Source organism: Talpa occidentalis, unplaced genomic scaffold, assembly GCF_014898055.3.
Source record: "Talpa occidentalis isolate TD23 unplaced genomic scaffold, MPIMG_talOcc4v2.1 talOcc4.9, whole genome shotgun sequence".
Lineage (NCBI taxonomy): Eukaryota > Metazoa > Chordata > Mammalia > Eulipotyphla > Talpidae > Talpa > Talpa occidentalis.
The window spans coordinates 96,659,091-96,681,876 of record NW_023605305.1 but is presented as its reverse complement, the minus strand read 5'-3'; the positions used below and the strand labels follow the sequence as shown (position 1 = coordinate 96,681,876).

The 22,786-nt window shown below is 38.3% G+C and overlaps 1 protein-coding gene across 1 annotated transcript in view; it reads right to left on the bottom strand.

Annotated features, from left to right (window-relative positions):
• Positions 1-22,786, bottom strand: part of TLCD4 (TLC domain containing 4) — an 89,319-nt gene that overhangs the window by 16,235 nt on the left and 50,298 nt on the right. The window contains 4 exon segments of the mRNA XM_054690942.1: positions 18,100-18,203; positions 19,416-19,465; positions 21,203-21,275; positions 21,278-21,291. Coding sequence (XP_054546917.1) covers positions 18,100-18,203; positions 19,416-19,465; positions 21,203-21,275; positions 21,278-21,291 — 241 coding nt within the window.

Sequence of the window (22,786 nt, the reverse complement as noted above, 5' to 3'; positions counted from 1 at the left end):
GATGTGAAAAAGGTATTTGTCAATCAGAAGATCCTACATATAAAATACACACTTCTGGCACCTTTTTGAATTTAGAAACATAATGCCTAGGACTATTCTCCAATTTAATAATAGGAAAAGTATAGCAGAGTTAGTAAGCATTCGAAGGAAAACTTATGAAAGCATTCATTCTAAGGATTTTATTATTTAATGTACTTTAAAATTGTTACTAGGTGAAGAGACACTCCAGCACAGTTTAACCAGAATTATGATTACACATTAAAGGAAATTGTCCTATCCACCTGCCAAAATGTTAGACATATGTGGAAATTCAGAAGCTTTTTCCTGCTAGTTACACACCACACATGCTGCCTTCTAAATGCAAATAATATAAAGCAATTAAAAAAATAACGAATGAACTTTTTATTTGAGGGCTTTCAATAGTTCTCCATGTAAATTACAAATTAAAAATGCAGATGTATAGTATAAGAATTAGTTTTCTCAAGGTTGACCTAAAATTTTTAACCTAAACTCACTATCATGTTACCTGTATTATTTACTGCTGTTACAATAAATGCTTTTATTTAAATAAAACAATAGTAATCATTAACAATAGCAATTAGGAGTAATTAACAGTACTAATTAAACAAAAGTTGTGAATATAATAATTTTATGTTTCTTTCAGTCCTTTAGTTCTGTTGACTATGTAAATTCAATAGGCTATATTACTGTATGTTTTTAAGACATGTAAGTATAAGACTTTTTGACAGAATATATTAAAAAAAGGAAAATGTAATACAATAGAACTAAATAGTTATTACCTGCATTAATAAAAGATAATAATGACACCTTTCCATCCATGACACAGCAGGATACTTTTATTCTGTTTTCTTCTCCAATAATACTTATCTGAACTGCCCTTAGCCTTTACGAAATCCTTTTTTTTTTTACATCTTCCCTAATTTCTTTCACCTTTTCCAAAGGAGAATGGTTAGTTAACTCATTTTTAGCCCACTGGGTCTCAAAGTGTGGTCCTCGACCAAAGGCAGCAGCACCACAGGGGAACTTGCTAGATATGCATATTCTAATCAGAAACCCTGGTGGTGGGACCAGCAGTCTTTTAACCAGGCTGTCCAGGTATTACGAACTTACATTAAAGTTAGAGAACCACTGTCCTAGTTCCCTTCTCTGAAATTGCAACTAGGGAAAATCTGCACTCACCTCCATTAGATTCTACATCATGATCAAAGCAGATCTGCTACGTCATCTAGCAGGTTTTCCCTAACCCTTAACAAGCACCAGCGGGGTCAAGTGCCTTCCAGATCTTGCTTGTGCAAATACCTGCATTTTCTGTGCCTCATTTACTGTCCTCCCCATAACTCAGTCCCTCCTCATGTGTTCTAAGTTGAACCTTGCCTGCTTACTGGAATCACCTCCAAAATCAAAATCGTAAGAGTCCTTCAGGCCTATTTCTGAGTGGCTGAGAACACTTTGACTGGATATTAGTATTCTATTATAAAAGGAGAAAAAAATGCAGATTTCAATTTTGTAAACAGATTTTTAATACAGAATTAGAGATTGTTAAAAACATGTTATGAGAAAAAATATCGGATGTTCAATGTTCAAACCTTGATGCATGAGATTAGACAAGCAACACGGGTAAAGGGTGGCAGATAACTGAAAGAGGTAGGGGAACGTGAGACCCACCTAACAGCTATGGATCAGAAGAAAAACAGTTATCAACAAGCAGGCCAGCACACTAGGGACCTCTCATTAGTTGCATGATCTTCTGGTTATGACTGAACCCCTCTAACCCCATTTCCAGATCTCTGTAACTATAAATACTTAGGAGCATATGGCTACCATTACCACCATCACCATCTCCTTTATTGAACAATGGAAAGAGAGAGTTAAAATTAACTGGTAAAAGGAAGTTCCTAAGAATGCTATTTGGTTTTACTACTATATTCCAGTGTTGATAGTAGAATTTCCAAAAATATTTATTGACTGACCACTAAAAATTTTACAGAATCTTCTTCTCTTTGGGCAGTTTGATGACTGAGCAATTAAGTAAGGAGAAGTAGGGACAGCTCATGAATGATCATGGGCCTATGGGATGGAGGCCAGAATTTGAATCCTGGGTGACTTTGGGCAAAACGGACCTAAACTTTGGTTTTTCCATTTGTAAAATGGACATAATACTGTGTGTGTATGACAGAATTGATGTAAGAAAAATATCAGATGCATACTAATATAAAAAATACTGAAACTGAAAAGGTATCCTAAAAATTGAAAAAAAATTTTTTGTAAAAACTGAACTAGGTAATTTTTTAAATAGAATTATAAATATGAGTAAGTAAGTATAAGAACAAGTCCTAAAATTAGGACCTATTCCTACCTGGCCTAGGTAGTTACCTTTTCACCTTGAGTAAAGGCTTTACCTGACACCTGGCTGTTTTCTTAGGACTATAGGGTCAAGCCTGAAATGACAAGAAATGGATGAGAAGAAACAGATCACCATCACAGCTAACCAGGAAGGAATGTAGGCTTGCTACTGCAATTTTACCATAGAACATAAATCATGTCAACAAACCATGCCTTATCAATTAGTCAATATTACTTTATAATTACTGCAGGGGAAAAAAGGGTGAAAAGAAATATAAATACTTCTAAGGGAAAACTGAACTGTTTTATTTACCTAATAAATGATACCAACTCTGTACCTCACTTTGCAAAACTATACTCTACCCAATCGAAACTTAACTCTGCTTGTGACCATCTTATGCTTATTAAATTCACAGCATGACATGGTTGAAATGTCCACTGAAGCTGTCTGGTTCTATTACCCACAGATTTTTACATCCCATCTAGAAGAGCCCTTCCAATTTGCTCCTCAGCCTGAGCAACTGTATTGTGAGGGATGTAACATCTTGAAAAATAGCTTACTCCTTCTTGGGATTGCTATTCAGTAAGTTCTAAAACTAAACTGCACCCTTGCTGTCTTATAATTGCCCCCTTTACTTCTGGTCTTGGTGATCCAAACCTCCTTTTCATATGATAAACCTTCAAATAGTTAAAGACAGCACACATCTATCTTCTTACCAGATATAATTTCCAATTTCCTCAGAAAAGTCTGGCCTACCTTCCTTAGAGTACCTGAGTCCTATAAACTGCCAGTATTCATAAAATAAAAGAAAACAGATCAGCAACTAAAACCATCCAATCTTGATGAAAAGAACCATTTTGACACAATAATCCCTACATGTTAACCAGCTAAATCACTCACACACTCACATACACACACACACTGACACACACACACACACAAACACACACACCCCTTTTTTGAGGGCTCAAGAAAATCTCAATTCTACAAATTGCCAAGAAATCTCAATTCTCAATTGCCCAGAAATCTCAATTCTACAAAACTATTCTTTAAAAAGAATTATGTGTACAAAAATGGAGAAATAAGGATGCTTGCCCTGAGTTATGTAGAATAGTGAAACTGCACATATTGGAACAAGAGAATTAGCTAAATATTAATATCCTCAGCCACAATAGAGATAAGAGTGGCAACAAACAGATGGTTTAAGAATAAAAACATTTTGAGAACTTGCGATATGCCTAGAGTTTACTTCCTTCACACTTAGGAAATTATCTGAGGATATGCTGCAGCAGGATGAGTGCGTAAAACAAGAAAGAATGAATGAGTTCCAGGAAATAGTGGCTCCAAATGCAACTGCAGCAATGGCAAGAAGCCCCTGGGCATCTGGGCAGACTAGATCAGGGGTGCAGAGCTCCAAAGGCAGGTATCTGGGATATGATGACTGCAGAGAAGTGATGCTATCCTTGAGAATATGAAACAACTCAAACAGACGATAAATACAAATGCTGCTAGCAAAAAAGGAGGCAATTGGAAATGTGAAGCAAAAATTAGATAGGAAATGTAATTCTGATCACACAGGGAACTATTTTCATATAATCATAATTAACACTTGATTGATTTTCTGTGTAGGATTAACTGAAGAGAAAGGATAACTTAATCTGAGTGTAAAATAGAACACTCAGTGTAAATATTTTAAAATCTTGGCAATGTAAAAGTACAAGTACAAATGACATCTGAGAAGCAAAGTAGAAGTTAAAGAAGCAGAGAAGGATAAGAGCGCTGAAACCACCTTAAAAGTACCAAGAGGCTCTACACAACCAGAAATAAAAGCATATAAAGTTTTCAAAGGAACTATAAAGGACAGTAAACTGGCAAAGCACCCAGGTTTACAGGAAGAAGTACATTGGCTCCACTGAACGAGTGCAGCGGGAGCGGTGGATGGCATGGCTATTCATGGGGTATTCACCCCATAAGGCAGTTATCACTAGACTAAAACTGAACAAAGACACAAAAAGATCCCAGAGTGCAAGCCAAACCTCACCAAGAAGGAAAGGGAAAGGACAGACATAGGGAAGAAACCACTGAGAAGATGCAGGAATATAGTAATCTCATATACAACTTTCATTAAAAGCTGGTAAAGTGGAAAAAAAAATATATCAGAAGGGAGGCTGGGAAGGGAAACAGAAGTGTGAGAGTTAAATTGTTGATCATCACAGTAGGAAGATAATAAATATGTAACACTGAGAAATCATGATGTGGCCGACAGTCTCCTAAAATGAACAACATCAAGTCTCACCCCTCTACTCCCCCACATACCCCGTGCACCTCATCTCAAGAGCTGGCATCTTACTATCCTCCCCCTGGACCTGGGCTACCCCTACTGACACACTGGACCCACATAGTGGATGCAGGAAGTGATGCTCTGGGTCCTCAGAAGCCATGCAGCTTCCTCCTGAGTCTCTTGGGATACTCGCTCTTGAGCTGTCTCCTTTCAGAACACAATCGCCAGACTGAGAAGCTCAAGTGGCACAGAGGGACTCAGGGTGACAACCTGGTGAGCTCCCAGCCACATCAACTGAATAAGCCCCTCCAGCGAGCTGAGATGTCTCCGGCTCCGATCACTATCCAGCAACACTCACGAGAGGCCAGAGCAAGCCCAGGGTTTCCTTTTTTCTTTTTTTTTTTACTATCACTAAGAACGCATGAGTCAAAGGCTTTCAATCATCTATAGTCATTATTCCAATTGATAATCAACATAGCACATTTTTAGCCAACTGGAGAGCCTTCATGATGGTTCCGGGGTCCTTCCAAACTCAGAATTTTTTACAAACATTCATTTTCAGACCTCCAAAATGAAACAGAAATTAACACACTGATTACCTAAGCATTGCTACAATTACCTAAGTATTGCTGATCTACCACTGGGTGATGTATTGCTTGAATTCCTTAATAGCTTCCTGTTAATTAGCTACCTATTGAATCCCACAGGTTCTACATATACTTATCCCTATCCCCAGCTCCTTAGCTCAGAACCATTGTGCGCCACATGGGGGTGCAGAGCCAGGCTGCAGTGGTCTTGCTTCTGCATTTTCTGATCCTGCACAGCAATGGCTCTGACTAATGCACCACGCATGGCACACACTTTCCCAGGCAGAGGAGCCATCAGATAAGCTTCAGGTTATGAGAAGTCCTTGTTACCATGCCTTACCCTCCTCGCCCCTAGGCAAGAAAACCTACTGCAACAGGTTTTCAAGTGGGACAGCTGTTTTTAAGGGGGAAGGGGCTCATGTCTGCTCTAGTATTTTTAAACATTATCAATTTTAATGTTTCATCAGTACATGATGGCAAGGCTCACGACTGACTTCTAGTCCATATGGTATTTCCACTTCTGCCATCTACCTCTAAGGCTATTTTCCTATAGTAAAGTCCATGATCGACATGGCCTCTGCATGACTCAGTGAAGTAAACCAATCTGGATTTGTCTGATACCTCCCAGTTTAAAACAAAATTCTCCTTTGAGCCAGTGATTATGAAAATTCAGATTTTCTTACCATGGGAAATTTAATTTTCTATCATCTGAGAGTGATGAGGGCCAAGGATTTAGAAGAGAGAGGAGAACAGTAAGGAAAATTATTATGCACCTACTACTGCTAACATGGTGCTAAATACTATGCTGCGCTCATTGGCTTAAAAAGGATGGGTGTTCCTTCCTAATACTAAGGCTGCATCAAAGTCCTGGCTGTCCCAAATTGCAACCTTGGGTTAACAGGTGACTATGTTTACAGTAGCCAGAAGGAGGTACTTTGCTACAGGTTATTTACCTGGAGCATCACCACATTTCCATGGAAAACCTTTCAGAGTACCCTCAATCTAGAAGTAAGATTTGGAAACAAAATCCACCTTGTATTTCAGAACTATTTTCTTAATTTTAATCAGTCAAAGCTTCTGATTATTATGAGAGTTGAAGGTTTGAGCTAACACACAGGATTGAATTCATGGCCAAATGAGACTCATGTGAAACAGTGATCTTAGCTGCTGCTAAGCTTTACTAAATGTTACGAGGATCAAGAGGCCATCAAAAATTCAGAAGCAGCAGAGAGAGGTCTGGGACAGAAGGCAAGCCATGTCCTTCCTGTGTTCAATGAGTGAATCTGGTGCAGAAAATATGAAGGTTCTACTAGGTGAGGTTCCCCAAGGCCCTCACACAACAGTGGGAGTTGAACTTATGAAAGATGTCCATCTCGTACACCCAGAAAGTAACACAGCCTACGTGACTTTCTCTGAGTAGCCAGAGTTCATAGATCTTTTGAGTTTTCTCTCTCATACTATTTTCTTTTTGCTGCTTTGAATGAATTCCACTGCCTGATCTTTAAGTTTGATTCTTTTTCTGCTTTACCTACTCTGCTGTTGAATCCCTACAGTGTATTTTTCAGTTTGTTTCCTTCATCTCTGACCCTTCTATTTGATATTTTCTTATATTTTCCATGATTTTGTTCATCCATTCTTTTCCCTAGTTAACATCTTTATGATTCAAATGCTTTATCAGGTAAATTACTTATCTCTGTGTCATTAAGTTTTTTTTTTTTTTTTCCCAGAGGTCTTATCATGCTCTTTCATTTGGAACATATTCCTGTGATTTTTTTTTTTTTCATTTGCTTAACTCTCTGTGTTGATTTCTATGTAGTAGATAAGGCATTACTTCTAGGCCTGAAGGAGTAGTCTTGTAAATAGGATGAAACTTGTTCAACCTTGCCCCAATTCTTGGTTGTCTCTCAAAACTTTGTGATTTTCAAAGCAGCCTATTATATTTTTAATAGCTCCCAATAAGCGAGCATGTCATAAGATGTCAGTGTCCCAAAAGGGAGGATGTCAGTACCTAGATTCAAACTGTCTAGAAACCAGACTCTCAGGCAGCAACTCTTGAAAGCATGCAAATACGCACAGTCCTGTGAGGTCACTAGAACCAGGTGAACTGGAGGTGTCCCCTGGGTGGCACTCACAAAAATCAGGGCCCCAGGTGAGTGCATCTTTTTTGGGAGATACTGGCAAGCTGGAGCAGGGCAGGGAGAGCACCAAAAAGGTATCCGCAGACTACCATCAGCTGCGCAGGCCACCAGATGTGCTCTAGCCTGATGCCTGCCCTTAGGCCAAAGCTCCAGAGCCACAGAAGGCCTCCCTCACAGACAGGCTGTATGCCCGAGTACTGCTTTTGCCTGCGCCATTTCTCCAATGGCCACATGCCCAGGGGACCCAGGGGTGCAGGCTCTCCACCAGAACCAGACAATCAAGGGCGTACTCTGAGAAGCTCCACATTAGAGGACCCTGACACTCTGGAGTATGCAAAAATCAACCCCCCATTAGGGACCCTGGCACTCTGGAGTGTGGCAGACAGAGAACTAGAAGATAGTGCTGCCTGCTCCGGTCTCTAGAAAGGATTACAGTCAGCCCCTAGATGCCTGTTTTACTGGAAGCCAGCCCCCTCAGGCTGCTGCCATGATGTTCAGTTATCAGGTTTCCTTGACAGTAAAACTGAACTCCTGAGTCTGAAGCCTCTTGCTTTACCCTGAGGGTGGGAACTGTTTAGAAACTCCTTCATAGTTTACCAAAGGACCCAGGAAGAGTTAGCCCCACTGACCTCTGTACCAGGTCATATATAGGTATGCCCTAGAAGCAATCACCAAAAGCAGGTCATCAGACGAGGCTATCAGCTCCTTTCTGGGTGACACTGGTTATTACAATCCCGTAGGACCAGTAATGCAAGCTCCACTGGCTACCAGAGCCAGGTGATTTAGAGAGGTCCCCTGGGCAGCAGTGGCAAAAACTGGGGCAGCAGACATTGATAAGAGCTCCCTTCTGAGAGATATTGGTATCTGAAGCACAGTAAAGGGAGAGCATAAAGACAGCACCCAGCACTGTGTCCCAGACAGTGTTAAATCAACAGGCTGTATGTGCGTGTTCAATTACATGGGTGCCCCTCAGGTCAAAGCTTTAATGTGAGCAGGGAGGCTCCTTCGCCTTAAGTTCAGATTCAGCTACCTTTGAGCTGGGCCCTGAAGCAGGTGAGTCTAAGCACACAGGCTCTTTAAGAGTCAATTTCAGACAATCTTGTGGGTCTTGGTATACTAATCCTGTTAATTTTCATTATTAGATCATTTGGAGGCTTGTCTCTTTGGTGTAGGGCTTACGAGTCAGGGAGGCTGGTATGGGGGTTGAACACTTCACTCTATAAGGAGAGTCCCTGGGTTTTATGGGCCCTCCAGTTTGTGGGTCACTGTACTAGGTAGGGGATTTTACAGAGAGACTGTGTCCCAGGCACTCCTACAAGCTTCCATGTGATTTTTTTCCTCTCTTGCACATGTGCAGTTGTCACTCAGCCACCCTTTAGGTGGCTTTAGTTTTCTCAAAGGAAACTGTTGGATACATAGCTGCAGATTCAGTTTACCTGTGAGAGCTGCTCTTTCTACATCACCATCATGAACTGGAATTTTTAATTTCTTAACTACTTTTATTATGGTAAAATAAAGACAAAATAAATTTTACCCTTTCAACCACTTTTAAGTATATGATTCAGTGGTAATAAATATATTTACAGTGTTGTGCAACCATCACCACTGTCCACATCCAGATAATTTTCAGATTCTAAAACTGAAACTTTTACCCATTAAACAGAAACTTCTCAATAACCCCTCCATACATCCTGAGTAACTATTATAATTTTTTTCTATTTCTATGACATTGATTATTCTAGATATTTCACATAAGGAAAATCCATTATGAGACTGCTTTTTTAAAATCTGATTAAGAACAAGACATTGATTAGAATGGATTAGCTGATAATTCATTCTATCATCACACACCAAGTCCAGTATGTGGATCCTTTCCCTTATAGGTATTAAAAAGAATATAACCTTCAAAAATCAAGCCAGCGCAGAGAAAGAGGGTGACTCAGCTTTGCTAAGGTAATCCCACTACACAAATCTGAGAGGATGCTCTGTGCCCACAAAAGACCATGATTCAGTTACTATAACAGAAGAGCTAGACTTGAACTCCTCCTAAACCAACATTGAGAACATCCTCAAAGGAGCTTTGCTATGTTCATGAAATATGAAGAACTTTATATGAAATATTCTATATTAAAGCAAGACCAAAAACACATGCCTGTTACACACATACTTATTTGTATATCTTTACATATATATGAATGTGTAGATGACTTTTTTTTTTTTTTTTTGTGGGCCCCTCACCAGAGGCCAGGGAACGAACCGGTGCTGCAGAGGCTGCGGGCAGCCTAGCAGCCCAGCGCTCAACCATTGCGCCACCAGGGGAGGCTCGACATGTATTTTTATACTAACCATTTAACATCCGTACCATGGCTAATTCCTCAATAAGCAGTAAAAGTTATAAGTCAACCATACAACTGTATTTTTATACATCAAGATTTGCTTAAGTGAGCAAAAAAAATAATAAAACACTCTCTAAGGCCAACTACTTCTGCCATTCTGTTGTCTTTACTATGTAAGAAAGCTGACATTTTTATTTCAATAGGAAAAAAGGTCATTTATTCAAGTTTTTAAAATAACTTTTTTTAAAGATTTACTCATTATTATTTATGCATACAGGAGCTGGAGTACAGGCCAGAGGTGTGGGGGGGTGAGAAGATTCACCAGAGACAGAGTGGGGAACAAAACAGGCAGACTGACCGAAACACACTGCTGAGGGGAGCAGCGGGCGAGACAGGAGAGATCTGCTGTGCAATGTGGGCTGCTCCCCAGCCAGCCGGGGGATCGAACTTGTGCTGCAGAGGCTACGGACAGCCTCACAGGCTGTGTCTCAACCCCCTGCGCCACGAGGGAGACACTAAAATATTTTTTCAGATAAAAATTTAGCTTGTTTTATTGTATGTAAATTTAATAGGAATTAGAAATCATACTGTCTCATTTAGTAAGCTACATTAGGAGACTATTTTTAATACTACCTAGTCAACAAAAGTGTTAATTTTGTTATCTTTTGAAATGTTGTTGTAACAGCTACTGTAAAAGATACTCTTTAAGAGTATCTTAATGGGTAAGATAAGAAGAAAAGGCAAGTTAAGATCTTTGCAAAAACACCAGCATGTGCTTTATTGATTTTTTAAAAGGCATAAAAGTAAAAAAAAAAAAAAAAAATAGTATTCATCCCACATAATTAAATAGCCAATTCACTGATCTATGCACAACCAGTCATTTGCCAAACCTGTGATTTCAGAGGCCAGGGAAGAACAGCTCTTAGTATTTGCATTTGTAAGTGCATGGAAGTGACCTATTACCCCTCACCAGCTTATAATTTTTTCACAGCACAATGATGACTTATGATTCATGTTCAGGGAACATATTTAAAAGTTGCAGCATGGCATTAAACTTACATGGATACCACAAACATTCTTCTCAGAGTTAACTGGGAGTTTGTTAGTCAGTTTACATATCTTTTTAGCAGATACGCTTAGGGAGCAAAGTGTTTGCATACCAAGTAAGGTCTGTAAAAGGCAGAATCTCTATTCTGTAAGTGCCTAGCTGAAGAAGACAACCAAGAAATAAGCAGTGTAGAAAATGCTAGTAGAAATAGCCTACTTGCTTTGGAAAAATTGATTATTACTTATAATAATAAAACCAGTAAAATCTTTAATCATCTATATTTGTGATTTCAAATGGGTGATATAAAGAGATGCTTTTATAGAGCTAATTCTTGCAGAAATAACGTCAAATTGGTATTTTGTTCACTTCTTTATGTGGATCAATATGAAGAAAAATGTAAAATACAATTAACACACATTTGTATGAGTTTTTCAAAAACTCACCAATTAATCACAAATGCACAGTAATATAAGGATTTTAGTTACACTAAATAAGAAAGAAAAACAGTGGTTACATTTAAGTTTTAAAATGGAGAAAGCATGGGATGTTATGCCCGATGTATTATATCAAACAATTCCAGTTTACATACATGTATTATTTCTGAATACATATCTTGGGCTTGTTGTATACCTATGTTGAAAAGTAATTAATTGTAGAGAAAACTAACAAGAATGAAAGACATACAAAATTGCTAATTTACAGATGAATATGTAAAAAATCATTTTAGATGTAAAATTTAATATGCATTACTGCCTGAGACTTGCTGTTATTAGTTCAGTTTTGGAATTCTGACGAAGTCTCAGAGTAAGATGCCCCTCCCTGCCCCACCACACTGGTCTATCCTCCTTAAATATAATCATGCCTGTACATGGAACTCTATGTGGAATTAAACAAGAAAAGAAATATTCTAGTGGGTCTGAAAAGGTACTTCTAGGTATAGGAATTAAGAAATTGGGTCATCTGCCTTCTTCAAAGTTTATGAATCCAAATATATACACTAACATACACGATTTATTATTTTTGGTAGTAAACAGGATAATATATCACCAGAGTGATCCTTGAATGCATTTGGAGTTGGTCTTTATAAATTAAGAACTGTATATTTAAAGCGCAGAACCCTGCTCCCCTCCCCCGCCCACAGAGGCGGCACTCTCCGACCCGCAGAGAGGAGGAAACAACAAACCAAAACGGCCCACAAGAACAAACGAGGCAGCAAGCGGGACTGTGAGCGGAAAGGAACTATTGCAGCCACCACACCCCGTGAACGGGAGCTGAGGCGAACCCTGCAGGATCCGCGCGGCGGTGAGCGAACGGCTCCGGGCGCCATTAGAGAAGAACAAAGACCCCGGGAGACGCGCACACAGCCCGGGCTGCCGGTAAGCTGGCGCGGAAACGCGGAGTGCTCGGCGCGCTTGAAAAGCAAGTGCAGACCTGGATCGCAGCTGCCCAGGTCCCCGCGCCTGCGACCTAGGCTTGCGGGGAGACGACCTAGGCTTGCGGGGAGACGCGCGGAGGTCCTCACTGAGGTGAAGGTCCCTCCATGAGTAAGCAGGATCCAGGCACCCAGGCACGGGAGCGGTGCAAAAGGCGCCATTCCCGCGCCACTGAACTGGGCTACAGCCCGCGTCCTGGAACTGTGGGCTTTGAACTGAGACCCGGGGCACGAAAATTCGGGGCATGGTTTCTCCACGACGGTGGGGCACAAGGCAGACACAGCACCCCAAAGCTGTTGAGGTGTACCCTACCATTCCCGCTCTGTTCTCTGTCCCACGGGGTGGGGGAGGCGAAAAACAGCCCCCCAAGGACAATAGGAGAGATCTCTGGCGCCACCTAGCGACCAGGAAAAAAAAAGTCACTAACACCCTATAAAACAGGACATTTCTTAAGACTGCTTGAAAAGGGCAGAAGGTTTCTGGAGGACCCAGTGGCCAGCCGGGAAGTTATTCCACGCCAGACCCCTTCCGACCAGCAGTCTGAGCCCACAGAGGGAGCAGGCACCCACGTCCGGGGCAGACCGGGTACGCAGAAGAGTGTGCCTGAAACCGGAGGCGCAGGGACTGCATCCCGCTTCGCCATTTGAGAACAGGGACATTTCTTCAGTAAAAACTGCCTAAAACCAGCAGAAAGCTCCCCCAGAAGACAGAGATGGCTCCTGGAAGAGCCAGAGGGGAGCGGAGAAGTTCACCCAAGATGTCAGTCAGTCCGAGCAACACAGTGTCCCAACGCATACGACAAATTAGAAAACAGACAGTAGGGAGTAGAAGAACCACACGCAACCTAACAACTCCTCAGGAAAGAAGCACACCACAAAAAGAAAACCACTCCCCAGATTGCAACGACAGCAACTTGGAAGAACTTCTGAGCCTTCCAGAAAGAGAATTTAAAATTGCCATGATTAAAAAAGTGATAGATCAGAAGAAGGAAATTGAGTCCCTAAAGAGGGAAGTAAGAGAAATGCAGGAGATCAAAGAATTAATGGAGGAACTAAAGAACTCTGGGAAAAGCAATGAAAGCAGAATAGATGAAATGGAAGAACGAATAAGTAATCTTGAAGACACAGAAATAAAAAGAACCAAAACAGAAAAGGAAAGAGAAGTACGAAGGAAAAAGAATGAAGAAAGACTTCGGGAACTATCTGACTCCATGAGGAAAGGAAATATAAGAGTTATAGGAATTCCAGAAGGAGAGGAGAGAGATGTAGGAACAGAGAAAATATTCATGGATATAATTGAAGAGAACTTCCCAAATGAGAAGAAGGAGCTGAAAATTGATATACAAGAAGCAAGAAGAACACCAAACTTCCACGACGAAAGGAAAACACAGCAAGACACATAATAGTAAGCTCCCAAGAATCCAGGACAAGGAAAAAATAATGAAGCTGACAAGAGGGAAGAACAGATAACATTCAAAGGAAAACCAATCAGGCTGACATCAGACTTCTCTGAAGAAACACTACGGGCAAGGAGAGAGTGGAGGGACATAGTCAACAGACTCCAAGAAAACAGATGCCAACCAAGAATACTCTATCCCGCAAAGCTCTCTTTCCTCCATGAAGAAAGAATATGGACCTTCCCAGACAAAGAGAAACTCCGGAATTTCATTGCGACTAAACCCCACTCCAAAAAATACTACAAGGAATCCTAAAGCCAGACCTCAGAGGGACGAATAACAACGAAAGAAGACCAAAAAAAAAAAAAAAAGTTATTAAAAGAATAAATAAATAAAATCAAAGGAAAGACAAACATAATGGCAAATACAGATGCTAACATATCAATATTAACTCTAAATGTAAATGGACTAAACTCTTCAATAAAAAGACACAGAGTTGCAGCCTGGATTAAGAAACAAACCCAACCTTTTGCTGTCTCCAGGAAACACATTTAGCTACAAAAGATAAAAATAGGCTCAAAGTCAAAGGATGGAAAACAATCCTACAAGCAAATGGGCCAAAAAAGAAAGCAGGAACAGCTATACTTATATCAGATAAAACAGACTTCAAACTCAAAAAAATAAAAAGAGACCCAATGGTCACTACATTATGATTAAGGGGACAATACTTCAAGAAGAAATAACACTCATTAACATATACTCACCAAACGAAAGAGCACCAAAATATATCAGACAACTGTTGTCCTCTCTGAAAACAGACATCAGAGAAAACACATATGTAGTGGGAGACTTCAACACACCACTATCAACAATGGATAGATCAACAAGACAAAAAATAAGTAAAGAAACTAAAGCTCTAAATAAGGACCTAGAGCATTTGGGCTTAACAGACATCTATAGAACACTAAACCCAAAAAAAACGGAGTACACATTTTTCTCAAGTGCACACGGATCATTCTCCAGGATCGATCACATACTGGGGCACAAGACAAACATCAACAGATACACCAAGATTGAAATCATACCAACCATCTTTCTGACCACGAAGGCATCAAACTAGAAATAAATCATAAAAAGAAGGCAAGGAACTATCCTACCTCATGGAGATTAAAAGCCACATTACTGGAAGACCACTGGACTAACGAGGAGATCAAAGAAGAAATTAAAAAATTCTTTGAATTGAATGACAAGGAGGACACCAATATCCTAAATGTATGGGATGCAGCAAAAGCAGTAATAAGAGGAAAATATATAGCAATAGAAGCTCACATCAAAAAACAAGAAAGAACTCAAAGAAACAACCTAATCTCGAAGCTCAAAGATCTAGAAAAAGAACAACAAAAAAACCCCAGAACCAGTAGAAGAAAAGAAATAATAAAAACCAAAGCAGAAATAAATGAAATTGAAACTAAAAAAAACAATCCAAAAGATCAATGAAACCAAGAGCTGGTTCTTTGAAAAAATAAATAAAATAGACAAACCCCTAGCCAGGCTCACAAAGGAAAAAGGGAGAAAGCACAAATACACAGAATCATAAATGAAAGAGGAGAAATCACAACAGATACAGCAGAGAAATCAAAAGAATAATCAGTAACTACTATGAACAGTTATATGGAAACAAGTTCAAAAATCTAGAGGAGATGGACAAATTCCTACAACTCTACAATCACCCAAAGCTAGGTAAAGAAGAAATAGAACACCTAAACAGACCAATTACAAGCAGCGAAATTGAAATGGTAATTAAAAACCTCCCCAAAAACAAAAGCCCAGGACCTGATGGATTTACAAATGAATTCTACCAAACATTCAGAGACGAATTAGTGCCTATCCTTCACAAACTCTTCCAAAAAATTGAGAAGGAAGGGACAATACCAAACACGTTCTATGAAGCCAATATTACACTAATACCAAAACCGAATAAGGACAACACAAAAAAGGAAAACTATAGGCCAATCTCCCTAATGAACACTGATGCAAAAATCCTCAATAAAATTTTAGCTATCAGAATCCAACAATGTATCCATAAGATAATTCACCACGACCAAGTTGGATTCATTCCAGGGCACAAGGATGGTTTAACATCCGAAAATCAATCAACGTTATCCAACACATCAACAAAAAGAAATAAAAACCATATGATAATATCAATAGATGCTGAGAAAGCTTTCGACAAAGTGCAACACCCATTCATGATAAAAGCCCTTGAAATTCTTGGGATACAAGGAAATACCTCAACATCATAAAGGCCATCTATGACAAGCCAACAGCCAGTATCATTCTCAATGGTGAAAAGCTGAAAGCAATTCCATTAAGATCTGGAACAAGACAAGGATGTCCACTCTCACCACTGCTTTTCAAATAATACTGGAAGTCCTAGCCAGAGCAATAAGACAAGAGAAAGACATCCAAGGAATCCAAATAGGAAAAGAAGAAGTCAAACTATCACTATTTGCAGATGATATGATAATATACATAGAGAACCCCAAAATCTCCACAGAAAAACTAATTCAACTCATCAATCAATTCAGTAAAGTAGCAGGATACAAAATCAACACGCAAAAGTCAGTGGCCTTCCTATACACAAACAATAAATCTGAAGAAGAAGAAATCAAAAAAACCACCCCTTTTATTATCGAAACAAAAAAATCAAATATTTGGGAATAAATCTAACAAAAGAGGTAAAGGACCTATACAAAGAAAACTATAAAACACTGTTAAAAGAAATAGAAGAAGACACAAAGAAATGGAAAGACATCCCCTGCTCATGGATTGGAAGAATAAACATTATTAAAATGGCCATCCTACCAAAAGCAATATACAGATTCAATGCTATTCCAATCAAAATCTCAATGGCATTCTTCAAAGAAATAGAACAATTATTGATGAAATTCATATGGAATCACCAAAAACCCGAATAGCCAAAGCTCTACTGAAAAAAAAAGAAGGAAATGGAGGCATCACACTCCCAGACTTCAAACTATACTACAAAGCCATAATCATCAAAACTGCATGGTATTGGAACAAGAACAGACATACAGACCAATGGAATCGAATAGAAAATCCAGAAATAAACCCACAGATTTATGGTCAACTAATCTTTGACAAAGGAGCAAAGACTATGCATTGGAGCAAAGAAAGTTTGTTCAATAAATGGTGCTGGGAAAACTGGGTCGCTACATGCAAAAGAATGAAGCTTGACCACTACCTCACACCATACACAAAAATCAACTCAAAATGGATTAAAGAACTAGACATAAGACCTGAAACCATAAAATACATAGAAGGAAATATAGGCGAAACACTACGGATTTGCACATCAAAGACATCTTTACAGACACATCACCCAAAGCAGTGATAGTGAAGAGAAAGATAAACAGCTGGGACTACATCAAATTAAAGAGCTTCTGCACAGCAAAAGAGACAATAACAAAAACAAAGAGAACCCCACCAACTGGGAGAACATTTTTGCACCCAACACTAATGATAAAGGACTGATCACAAAAATCTGCAAAGAGCTGATGAGACTCAGCAACAACAAAGAAAATAATCCAGTCAAAAAATGGGCAGAAGAGCTAAAAAGAAACTTCTCTGAAGAGGAAATGCAAATGGCCAACAGACATATGAAAAAATGTTCAACATCACTTGTAATCAGGAAATGCAAATCAAAACTACCATGAGATACCATCTCACACCAGTGAGAATGGCACATATTAAAAAAACTAGCAACAACAAATGTTGGCGAGGATGTGGAGAAAAAGGAACTCTTGTGCACTGTTGGTGGGAGTGCAAACTGATCCAACCACTATGGAGAGCTGTGTGGAGATTTCTGGACCTACTAAACATAGAGCTTCCATATGATCCAGCAATTCCACTCCTAGGTATTTACCCAAAGGACACAGAAACATCAATTCCAAAGAGCACCTGCACTCCTATGTTTATAGCAGCACTGTTTACAATAGCTAAGCTTTGGAAACAACCCAAATGCCCAAAAATAGATGACTGGATCAAGAAGATTGGTACATATATACCATGGAATATTACTCAGCATTCAAAAAAGATAAACACATGCAATTTGCAGCAACATGGATGGCACTGGAAGGGATCATGCTCAGCGAAATAAGCCAAAAAGAAAAAGAAAAATACCGGATGGTCTCACTCATAGCAGGAATCTAGAAAACTTAAATAAGGACCAGGAAAATGAATATAAGAAAGTGAAAATCAAAATCAACAAAAAAACTATGAACCAGAGACACTTTTGGGGGTGGGGGGCGGGAGGGGAAGGATTGGGGTCAGAATGGGGCGTTTGCAATTGTATGGGGGATATAAAAATAAAATTTAATATTAAAAAAAAAAAAAAAAAAAAAGAACTGTATATTTAGATTTATGTTCACCCTTAAGTCATACTTCCAATCCTGTTTGCTGGATAACCTACTGTAAATCCTGGTACTCACTCACCAGAACAAAGTAGTAGGCATATAGAGCTGTACAGTGGTGAACTACGAAATATTTGTCACCAATCACTTTCCAATACGAAATGATAATCAACAAATCTGTAAGAAAGAAAAATAAGTATTACATAGGAAGAACTGGCACTGCTTTTCAATGTATTTAACTCTTTCTCCTGACAACTCTGAGCCTACAACACAGTAATATTCTCTATAGAAAGAATTGAAGAAGTTCATTTCTCTTTCAGCTGGGTTTAGACAAGTTTGTTTCAGTTCAAAACTTGTTTTTGGGTTGTTATTTAATTTGGGCAAAGCATTATCATGGTTCTTTCAGATGAGATTTCCTGGGTAACGACGACTCTGAATTGGATTGTTCATCAACTAGAGCGTGAGACATGTTAAAAATTTTGTGCTATCCTTGTCAACGATAGCATTTTGTGGCAAATGAATGGATGTTTTCCCATGATTCATCCTTCTTTTCAATCACCCCAGCAAATGATCCAATCCATGAAAACACACTATTCATTATTTCTATCTGAATGTATCTCTTCCTCTAAATAAACTGCTTATGTTTTGATATAATCTAGGTCTTATTTTTTACATCACTTCGTGATGGAAATTTTCTGTTGAGTCCATTACTTGTCTCTATTACTTTTGTTTCAAGTTTCATCATTTGTATTTAGATTTTTCTCTCAGTTATTTAATAAACTTAAAAATTACAAAATAAGGTTCAGTGTACAAATGTACTAATCAGGCATCTGTTATTTCTCTCTTGTCTTAAGACAGACCAAGATGGCTTTTCAAAAGACTAGTTAAAATGGCATATTCCCTACTTAATTTCCATAAAGTCTCCTTGTATAAAAGGCTACTCCAACCCATCCAACATGAGGGAAATATGGCAGGGAAATGTGGAGTAGAAAGAGTCCATGAACTTAAAAGATTATGGCCAAACTAGGTTACTTTCACATGCTATTACAAAACCGTGACCATGAGAACATATTGCAAGGGCTCTTGCAAATGAGGGACCTTGATTGGCTTCATAATAATTCCACCTGAGAGACTCTTTCAGACAACAAGGGATTACTGCCAGCAAGAAATTCCAGGGTCCAGCAGCCCCATTCTGCAGTGCTGGCCTTTAGAGCCAAAAGCCAGCAGCAAAATGTGCATGTTCTACCATCACGGCAAGTATTTGTTTTCTTCAGTATGGGTCTAAAAAGGTACTACTCAAATAAATGAACCAAAAGCAAATCCTATGCATTATTTGCATAATTCCATGAGTGGTTTAAAAAAAATAGACAGTGAACAATATATCACATACCAGAAAGAGGTAGCCGGTAGCAATAGAAATATTCACTTTCCCAAGCGTTGAATCACCCCTATATTTTAAAAAAAGTTTCCTTTTTTAGCACATGGGTTATAAATGACAGTTACCTTAACCCTATTGAGATTTAAATACAATTAAAATGCTTTCTATAGATTCTCAAATGGTAAATTGTCTTTTGCACAAAGTACTTTTAGCTGTAATATTTCCAAGTGAATGAATCATAATTTATCTATTAGCTAAAAATATATGACAATAATGTTTAAAAAAAAAAGACGTTTTATAAATGTGTTTCTCAAACAATTTGTTTGCAAAAAGATTTAAATGGTATTCCAGATGCTGACTATTTTGATTCTGCTTCTGAATTAGAGGTTCAAATACCTCAAGAAATTATCTATCCCACCGCTGATGCTGAAGCAATACACTATTACCTTACTGAGAACCAGAGGGATTTACCTATTATCACACACTAAGAAAATGCTTGGAAGAAGACAGTTTAACCTTGCTGTTTTGACCCCTACACTTTGGCCTTTCTCGTGCTTTAAGGCAAAAAAACAAATACACAAACTATCAGTCCTTTATCCCATTTGTAATGTGAACTACTGGTGCGATGAACACTACACAAAAGCAGTCACAATTCAAGTACAAATGGTAATATTTAGCAGAAGTCATTTCTTCTCTATAAAAGTTGAGCCACATATATGACCCAGGAAAAGTGGACCTACGATATATTAAGGAATCAAAGGAAATACAAAAATATAAAAAATGTAAGAGAAAAGTTTGATAAGCACAAAATTGCTCAATGAGTCAAATCTCTACCTAAAAATTTAAAATTTACCTCCTAAAACAACTTGTTCTGTTGTCATTCATGTTATAGTAATATATATATATATATATATATATATATACACACAAAAAAAAAGGAGCTAGAAATTATTTAGGTAGATAATACATTAAAATTTGGTCTAGGAATTAAATTCTTTAAATCGAGTTGTTTTAAAATTATCTTCCCAGTGAAAATTTACTAAACTGGTATAGTTCTGATGGACATAATTCCATATTTATGAATAAAGAACAGCACTGCTGCAGTCAAACAGTGGTGGTTAGAAGACCTGGTTAAATTGCCCAACATCCCCCAGAGCCCACATCTACCACATGTGATGCAGGGCTTTCTCAAAAACTATCTCATCTCTCAAACTAAGCTGAACTAAACTTTTTCATGTGATGCTAGGAAAAATTGTTTGTAGAACTTCTGCCATTTTAATAACATTTAAATTTTTCAAAAAGAATCATTGTACAATTTATCCTATTATTGCAGAACAGTTATTATTAGTGCTTCAGATCTTCTCATTCAGTACTAACATCCTCATATGGCCATCTATTATTCTCATTTTCACATCTTTGATAACAAATGATGGATCAAACATAAATTTGAACACTAAGCCTTAGGTAGTTATTCTCCAAACTGCTTATCCTAGCTTCTTCACTTATTTTTGCTCAGTGGTAACAATAACTTGGTTTTACTCACTAACACAGTATAAATGTTTACATCATCATTACAGGTCCCGGTTCTAGGTAACAATTATGATACTAAAGCAAAATGGCCCACATTATTTGTACTCAAATCTAAAATAAGTCATTTTAATACACCTTGCTGAAATAAGTCTAGACACAAGCATCTTAATAAAACATATACCATCAATATATTTTATTTTAAAGTAAGAGATGTTCTTATTAATAATTAATATGAAAACATAAATCAGATGGGCTATATAAGAAAAAAACAGCTTACCAAATTGGATCAGCTCGGCCAGCCTCATCAAAAAAGAAAATGTACAGGCCCAGAATCCCAACAATCAAAGAATGCATGTAGATACCACCCTGAAATGAAACAAAATACAGTGATTTTAGATTCTGTGAAATAAACTTTAAGTTTGGCAAGACATTTAACATTCTGAAAAACTTAAATCTGGAAGCATTTAAATATAGAACAGAGTACACCTGAGAGTATACTACAAAACTGCACTTAGAAATCCAAAAGGCCAAAAAAAAAAAAAAGAAAGAAAGAAATCCAAAAGGCCACACCCTTACTTTGGAATTAATAACAAGGATGGCCAGGTCCATAATTTCCTGCTAGAAAATTGGTGAACCGCTTAATGGTGAAGTCATAAAGCAGAAGTATCTGTCTTGGTGCAGCTGCTGGTGGCTGCCAGTCTTGTGCAGATACCACCTGGCACTGGTAAGCCCACCACCCTGCATTCTGCTCAGAGCTCCATGCCCAACAGTCTCAGGGCAGGATTAGTTTTCTGCTCCAGTCAGTTACGAATGACTTCCAAATCTGTTGGCCAATGCTTTCCCTTGAATCAGAATTCAAATGGATCATGAAGTGAAGATTACCTTGAAGATTTCCATTTTAGTGCACACTCACATACATTATTGTACCTGATTCTTGTAACAAACTGTGAGAAGGCTAGGTAGGGCAGCTACTATGAGTATCACTATTATAAAAGCACTTCTCAATAGGAAAATTGAGGACTATAAATTTATGCAGGAAATCTGTTTTTAAAAGACATACCCAAGTGGAAGCAAAATGTTCACAAGAATCCAGATGGAATTTTCTCTTACAGTTGGAATAAGGTTTAGATGGAAAACATCAGTTTGTAAACATCTTGCTAATAATTTACTGACTCAACTAACACCAAATCTCTATGATAGCCATCTAAAGAGCCTATATACAGAATACTACACATATTCACACAATGAAATTTACAAGTTATGAAATTCTTTTCTCTTCATTAGAATAAAGGATGAAAGAATAGCAGCTCTCTCTATAGAAGTTAATAGTGTGTAATGAATGTCTCTCTTCAATACATACCCAAATCTTTAAAAGTGAAATATAGCAACCTATATCAAGTTCTTGTTGTAACTTGAAAACTCAATAAACTAGATCTAATAGCTGATAGGCTCTTAAACAGATATACCATGTTAAATCAAATAATATTTTAAGTGATCAGAGGCATGTACACAGACCGTTTTGAAATGTGAATAACTCAAGTTATCTGGTTTACAAGTGTGGAGATTTCATGACAAGCACACCTGTATTCTGTTTGAATATAACAGGATAAAAATGTAAATTCCTTGATATCAAATAGAACACTCAGCACTCCATCTAAATAATCATACTGATGGCGGAGAAAATAGAAAAACAAGCCTAAAACTTGCCTCACACAAGGAGGTGGGGGTAGAGAATTAACATGATCATTAACCCAGCTATAGAAATCAAGACCTTAGGTGCCAGTGCCTTATCACAAGACATAAGGCCCATGAAAGTATCAGATGCTGTAGGGAGTGTCTAGAACACAGACCTGAGGGTAAA